Source organism: Triticum urartu, chromosome 3A (assembly GCF_056163025.1).
Source record: "Triticum urartu cultivar PI428250 chromosome 3A, HENAU_Tu73, whole genome shotgun sequence".
Taxonomy (NCBI): domain Eukaryota; kingdom Viridiplantae; phylum Streptophyta; class Magnoliopsida; order Poales; family Poaceae; genus Triticum; species Triticum urartu.
The window spans coordinates 190,960,473-190,967,573 of NC_141875.1; the positions used below are offsets into that span (position 1 = coordinate 190,960,473).

The 7,101-nt window shown below is 46.0% G+C and overlaps 1 protein-coding gene across 2 annotated transcripts; it reads left to right on the forward strand.

Annotated features, from left to right (window-relative positions):
- Window positions 1-1,318: 1,318 nt before the first annotated feature.
- On the forward strand, window positions 1,319-6,390 carry LOC125543562 (uncharacterized). 2 transcript variants are annotated; one of them, XM_087546758.1, is made up of 4 exons: window positions 1,319-1,710; window positions 2,822-2,975; window positions 4,687-4,862; window positions 5,038-6,390. In XM_087546758.1, exons 3-4 carry the CDS (start codon window positions 4,713-4,715, stop codon window positions 5,674-5,676), a joined length of 789 nt encoding a protein of 262 aa, XP_087402884.1. In that variant the 5' UTR covers window positions 1,319-1,710; window positions 2,822-2,975; window positions 4,687-4,712; the 3' UTR covers window positions 5,677-6,390. The 2 variants fall into 2 exon arrangements, with proteins under 2 accessions (XP_087402884.1, XP_048562895.1); XM_048706938.2 differs by having other exon boundaries at window positions 1,319-4,862.
- The last annotated feature ends 711 nt before the right edge of the window (window positions 6,391-7,101 follow it).

The window sequence follows — 7,101 nt, forward strand, 5'->3', positions numbered from 1 at the left end:
ATAATGATGAGTACGAACTCTGGCCAAATTAATAGCTAGCATTAACATGAAGCAACAACATAAAACCATGTTTGCCATCATACATAATCCTTTTGACACTAAAGCTGACACCGTGTAATAACACTGATATAAGTGTCAAAATTACCATTAAAATTCTCAATGACATTGGAATTAACATAAAAATATAAATGTTAATTCAACTGAATAAACATTAAAATTGACATTCATTGTGAATATGCCATTAATACTATTTTTCGAATATCAAAAGATTTCCGAAATATTAAATTTGGCAATAAAACCACATAAGGATTCACCAAATAACAATATTTGGTGACAACATGTACTTTAGAACAATTCTTTTGGTAAAATTCCTATATTAAGGGAACTGGTCATAATTTCATCACACCATTTTGGGTCATTATGCACATTTCTGTAGTGCATATCTTAATTTTTTTTAGAAATTGTGCATATCTTAATTAAATGACATATAATGCAGTCAGATAAAATTTTAGCTTTGTACAATAGACATAATGGTCCAAAATGATTATTGCGCATAGTGTGGTGCGAAGAGCCAAAACATGCGACCATCAACATTATCTTTGAGGTGGCCTTAGCCCATTAATAATGATCACATCATTAAGAAATTCCATAGGAATGACAACATAAACTTCACTCAAATAATTTTTTTTAGAAAATTAAATGAGTGACTGAAAAATGCTCAACATTTAATCATTTCAATAATTCTTGAAAGGTAATCATCATAAAATATGTCACTAAAAATGACATCATACATCAATATCATATTAGATTTTCCAAATTAAATTATCTTGTTGGTTCCATTCTATTGAGGAATTTAAAACATGGTTTCAACATAACTTTAGGCAATTTCAAACTTGTTAATAGTGCATGGGCATTATTATATGGATAACATCATATAAAATGCACCACACACACACACACACAAAAAAAAACACAAATACAATCATTAACATTATTTTGCAAAAAAAATTGGTGCACATTTTTTTCTAAATTAAACAGTGCATTAAACATTACCAAAATACTTAAAAGCACAGAGTTGCATTGAAAATTCAGAAGTACTGTATCATATTTTGCCCCAAAAAGCTGCTTGAGCGCATTAGGAAAAGCCGCCCGAGCGGTCCATAGAGTGGGAATGGATGCAGGCCGAGACAACCTGGGCTGAGGCCTTCTGCCACAATTTGCGCACAGGGCGGCCGCATGCCCGTTAATCATTCCTCACGAAATTGAGGCGTCCGATCCGATCAGACGGTTGAAAACGGATTTGGCCAAACCCTAGCACATTTTCCCCACGTTCTCCCGCATTCGCCGCTATTCTCGCACGTTCGAGAGAGAGAGCGAAGCGGCGAGCGCTCTGCCAGGCGGCGGCTCAGCGCCCATTTCGCCGGCATCCATGGCGGCTCGGCGGCTCCGCTCGCCGGAGTAGCGTGCAGCGGAGAGATCCCGCGCGCTACTCCATCGAGCGTGGCTACCCGTGCTGCGCGCGTGGCATCAGGCAGCGGTGCGACGGCGAGAGGGGAGGCGACGGAGACGCGCGGGGCATGGAGACCGAACGGCGCACATCTTCCCGCGCATCATCTCCGACGGGAGTCAACGGCGGTGCTGCTTCGGCGCCTTCGCACGGCAAGGCCGTGCGAACCCCGGAGGGTAGGAGGGCGACGACGCGGCCATTAGGTGAGGCCCTGACCTCAAGCATTTTGCGGATTTTTCTTTTCCTTTGGAGTTTCTTGAAACATACATATTCCCCTCCTAATTGCTTTCCGATCCAAAACTCACGTGATTAATAGCTAACAGACCTTGAATAGATCTTGAGCTATAAACATTAAGAATTGAAAAAGCCCATATCTACTAAAACTTTTACCACATGAACTTTGAGTCTTGGCATACGACCGAAATCAGATCTTAACTTCAGACCAGAATCAGTTAATTACTAGGTCGTGACTATTATCACATAACAACATAATCGTCACCTTAACGTAACAACTTCAGATCTTAAAGATGAATAATTAGTACCAAACCATGAGCAATTAGACCCTGACATCAGTGACTAACAGTAAAACAGGGTCTAATTGGGGTTCTAACCGAGATTAACCTTGCTCTAGATACCAATGTTAGAGTAACTCTTTAGGATTAACATGATATGATCTTAATCTCATGATTAGAACACCAAAATACATATGCGGAAGATTAGGTACTAACCAGAATCATTGTAAAACTACCAGTAGTCCATGGCTGCACCTTGGGTCCTCCATGGCCGGGAAAGGACAGCACCAGGATTACGTGATGAGCAGCAGCGCCGCCAGCACTGAGGGGGCTCCCCCGTGAGCCTCCTGCAGTGTGGAGCTTGTTGGGGAAGAAGCAGCAGCAGGGAGATGGACGTGCAGGGTGCCGCCGGCACTGCCCTGGAGGTGGCCGGCGGTGGTAGACGGTCTTCGTCTCCGTTAGCACCTCATCAGGATCAGTAGTTAGCGAGAGACCTGGCCTTACCGTGCAGATCGTTAGATCACACGGGAGGGGTCCTTTTTCCTTATATATTTTTTAGGTGCTAGGGAGGCGGGACCGAGACCAAAACAGTTGGTTTGGTGCCCCCGATCAGGGCACGTACGTGGGAGTTGAGCTCCCCCCTTTTTCTCTCGGTTTGTTTTGACCGAGATCAATTCCAACATCCTGGGCATGTACGTTTTACTCCATGATGGAACTATCTCCCTCCTAATATGTCCTGGGTATCTATATATGCTATACTCCATACCGGGCTTTGTTTTACATTATTGTTTTGCTATTCCAGCGTACATGTAGGAGTACAGTTTTTGGGTGGATACCGGCGCGGAGAAGGCTCTTTCCATTTTGCAAATTCACCACCTGGTAAGAATAAGGTTAGGAGAAACAAGTGATCTCTTCGTAGGGATGGCCTGCAAAGACGTCAACTTATTGCCGAACAGGTACCGGTTCTTCACTATGGATGATCATCCTTGACTTTTATGATTAATCCTAATAATGGTTTTACGATTTACATCCTTTTGGGTGCTAATAATCTAAGATGCAATAAGGAAGCTTTGTTTTCGTGTGTTATGGACAACCTTCACCCACATCCCACCTATATCATTGTAGTTGTCATTTAGGTTGTACGAAGTGAACTCCACAATGCCGTTCGGAGAGCCACCTCTCCTTCCTCAACCGTTGCTCTATGTGCTGCCGTCAACGTGGTAATAAAAATCCTCTCCTACAAAGGGAAGGAGGAATATTGTCATCACATCTTGCCATATCCGGTCTGCCCTGTACACCCTCCCCTCTCATCCAGTCCTCGATAAGCATTCCATCTCCGATGATGTACCGTGACCCAGGTCCTCGACCCAGCCAATCCCTGATTCTTGGCAACAAGAAGTGTTTAATCTGTAAGAAAGCACGGGGGTTGTGAAAAAGCGAGTAGAAGTATGAGGGAAGCCATATTGACCAGATCAAGGGATAAACATATCTGGCGACATTAGTTTTTAAAGTTTTAAACATTTCCTTGTACGTGCACAATGACAAGTGTGCGATGACATGGCCGGCGCATTACCGTAGGATTGGGCACACTTCAATTTGTTGTGATCAGGTGGAGACCATACCATCTATGAGAGGGGAAGAAGGATAAGTGGTGACACAGCCGACGCCGTGTTCAAATAGAGGATGTGGACCTGTTGAGAGTCTTGAGCCATGAGTCTCCAGTTAAAAGAAAAAGAGTCGTTGTTGTGGCAGATCATAATTTAGCCGGTCGGACGAATAGGAGGAGTTCGATCGTAATTCATCCGGCAAGTAAAGAAACCAGCCGGTAAAAGCAGCCCAGGAGCCTGACATCGGTCGTCTCTACGCATCGGGCTGATCGTACAAGCGCGCTCATGGACAACGCCGGGCTGCTCGCCGCCTGCCTCGCCACTAGTCCTGGCCATGGGCCGCCCGGCCCGAACAGCCCGGCCCGAAAAAGCCCGGCCCGACCCTGCTCCCGGGCCGGGCCTGGGCCTAGGTTTTGAGCCCGAAGACTAGGTCGGGCCGGGCCTGGGCCCGCTGTTTATGCCATTTACTGAAGAGGCCCGGCCCGAGGCCCGAGGCCCGACGTGTTTTTTGCTGTGATGGGTCGGGCTCGGGCCTGAAAACTAGGCCCGACGGCCGGGCCGGGCTGGGCTCGGGCCTGAGTTTTCTACCTTGGGCTTGGTCAGGCCCGGCCCGAAGCCCGGCCCGGCCCGGCCCGGAGGATGGCCAGGTCTACTCGCCACCGTCGTGGCCTACCTGCTCGCTGGACATCGATTGGTGGGTGCCTCCGACGCCCGCTGGCGCCACCTTCTCATCGTTCCCATTGGCCGAAGAGCCAAACACGTGGCGCTCGCCGTCGCGTTGTGCCTTAACGCGGCGGTCCTTCTCTCGTCCTTCACCACCAGCAGGGACCTCGCGGTGCACCTCCACAACACGGAGGCGAAGCTCGCGCGCATGGAGCAAATTATCCGTAAGCGTCGAGCCAGAAATTAATCATTATTCTATGTTAAATCCATCAATTGTATATCCAAATTATTGCATATTACGCCAACATATATACAATTAATTAACGCAGCAAGGTGCAATAGCTGTTTTTTGAAGATCGCCATCTTACTAAATTTGTGATCGGTTGCCTGTACTTAGAGAACCAAGAAAAACACCACATCGAGATGATGAACAACATAGCAAGTATGTTGTCCAATACTTCCGATGAAATAAAGCTGATGACCAACAAAGTCACCAAAGCCGACGGCACGCCAAATTCTGAATTCAACATCGCAGCGGAAGATGATCTCCAGCCATCGCAAGGTGTAACCATGGTAAGGATACCACGCTGTTCCCTCTAATTTTTAGTTTTTTACAGACAAAGGAAGACATCAGAAAGTCAGTGTACGTGATGACTTTAGCACGGCACGCATACTGCTTCCACCGTTGCTTGGTTGTACACTTACTTTGAGTTTGCTTCGCTCGTGAATCGTGATCACCTCATGGCAGGATCACGAGTTTCCCAGCATTTGTGATGACCCGGAGCCGGAGGATGCACCGATACCTGATCAGCGAGACGAATCAGCGGAACCACACAAGCCATGGAGGTTCATCCCGGTGCCCGAAGGCCACGTCTTTGTGCCGGAATGCGTCGGCGATGAGCTCATAGTGCACATCCGGCCGTCCTCGCAAAGTGGCTCCGAGCACGGCGCCACCGTTGACGCCGACCAACAGCTCCCCTTCACCTGCGGACATCCGGAGGCGGGAACGCCGTCCTTTTACGACGGCGGTCCTTACCGCGCGCTGTTCTGGTCGCTGCCCGAGCTTGACGACCAAGGCCCAAAAAACGTCTTGCCGTTACCATGGTCGCGGTTGGAGATGTGGGGCAGGCTGACGGCGGCGGCGCTGGATGGGACTTGGGCCGTAAACCCCCCGATTATACACGAACATGCGTTACCTGAGTCCGTGACGCTCTCCACCGACGTGGTGATGTTCTACCGGCCGGACCCGGAGGCTGGGGGAACGAATGTGATGATTGCTGCAACCGAGGATGTGGAGCATGTGTATAGCATGGAGGAACATGGTACCCCGGCGGTGGCCGCTCTCACGCCGCACTCTATTCTTCCCACGTATTCTGGTCTTCCCTAGGAGATGCATCTTTTGTCTCAACCATTTATGACCAATAGGAGCTATATATATACTTGGTGCCGTTTGATGTTTTTGAAAAAAAACTCATCGAACTTGAAAAAGGTTCATCGAAATTGAAAAAGTTCATCAACTATTTTAAAAAAACTTTTATTTTAGAAAAGTTCATGAATTTAAGAAAATAAACAGGAAGCAAAAATGAAAAGAAAAAAAAGGAACACATAGGGCATTTCCTATATGTATAGAAATATAATAAAGGAAGTCGCTATACCCAAGCGCCGTGATGGTGTAGTGGTTAGCGCAAATAACTTGCAGCGAGGAGGTCGTGGGTTTCATCCCTGACGCGGTGACGCCCCCACTGCCGGGAGCTCCTAGGTGGCGCTTCAGGCGCCAGCTAAGGGAGCTGGCGCTCACAGCCGCCAAATCGTGGGCCGGCCCATGTGGCGACCACGGCTAAACTTGCCTCGCCTGGTCGCTCGCTGGATCGAGAGCCTCTAGGGCTGTTCGTACGGTCGCGGTTGACCAGTTGACTGACTGGTCAACCGTTGACTTTAGAAAAAAGATGAAAACGAAAAACGAAAAAAATCATAAAAAAAGAAAAAAAATCGAGATTTCAAAAAAGTTCACAGATTTGGAAACCTTCATTCATTTTTTCAGATCATCAAATTTGAAAAAAGTTCATCAAATTGGGAAAGAGTTCACCGATTTTGAAATAAGTTCACCGAATTTTAAAAAAGCTCATCCATTTTGAAAAAAGTTCATCGATTTTGAAAAACAGTTCATCAATTTTGAAAAAGAGTTCATCCATTTTGAAAAAAAGTTCACGGATTGTGAAAAGATTTCATTGGTTTTGAAAAAGAGTTCATCAATTTTGAAATAAGTTCACCGAATTTAAAAGAACGTTCATTGATTTTGAAAAACAGTTCATCGATTTTGAAAAAGAGTTCATCAATTTTGAAAAAAGAGTTCATTAATTTAGAAAAATGTTCATCAATTTAGAAAAGAAGTTCATCGATCTTGAAAATGAGTTCATCGATTGTGAAAGAAAGTTCACCGATTTTTTTAAAAATAGTTCTTTCAAATTAGCAAAATAAATATAAAACCGTTCCGAAAAGAAGAAAAAAGAAAAATAAAAAAAACATAACAAAACCATTTCGAATAAAAAGGAAAAAGAATAGGAAAAAGGAATCGTTGTAAGAAGAAAAGGTGAAGAAGCAGTAGTTTGGGCAACTAATATGAGTTAGTGCGGTGGTTAGTGCATGAGGCTAACGACCGTCCGGTCGCGGGATCGATTCCCGTCCAAAGTGTGCATTTTTTGTCCTCACGACAGGAAGGAAAGGAAAAAGATGGGCCAGGCCCAGTTACCGCGGCTGCAGGCGCCGGTTTGCGGAAACAGCTATAACCGGCGCCTGCAGCGCTAAATAGGAA

What these genes read in the sequence shown, in the direction of transcription:
- LOC125543562 (XM_048706938.2), top strand. Translation starts at nt 4,713, where the DNA reads ATGATGAACAACATAGCAAGTATGTTGTCCAATACTTCCGATGAAATA. An exon ending in CATCGCAAGGTGTAACCATG is followed by an intron (nt 4,863 to 5,037) that starts GTAAGGATACCA and finishes ACCTCATGGCAG; the next exon opens with GATCACGAGTTTCCCAGCAT.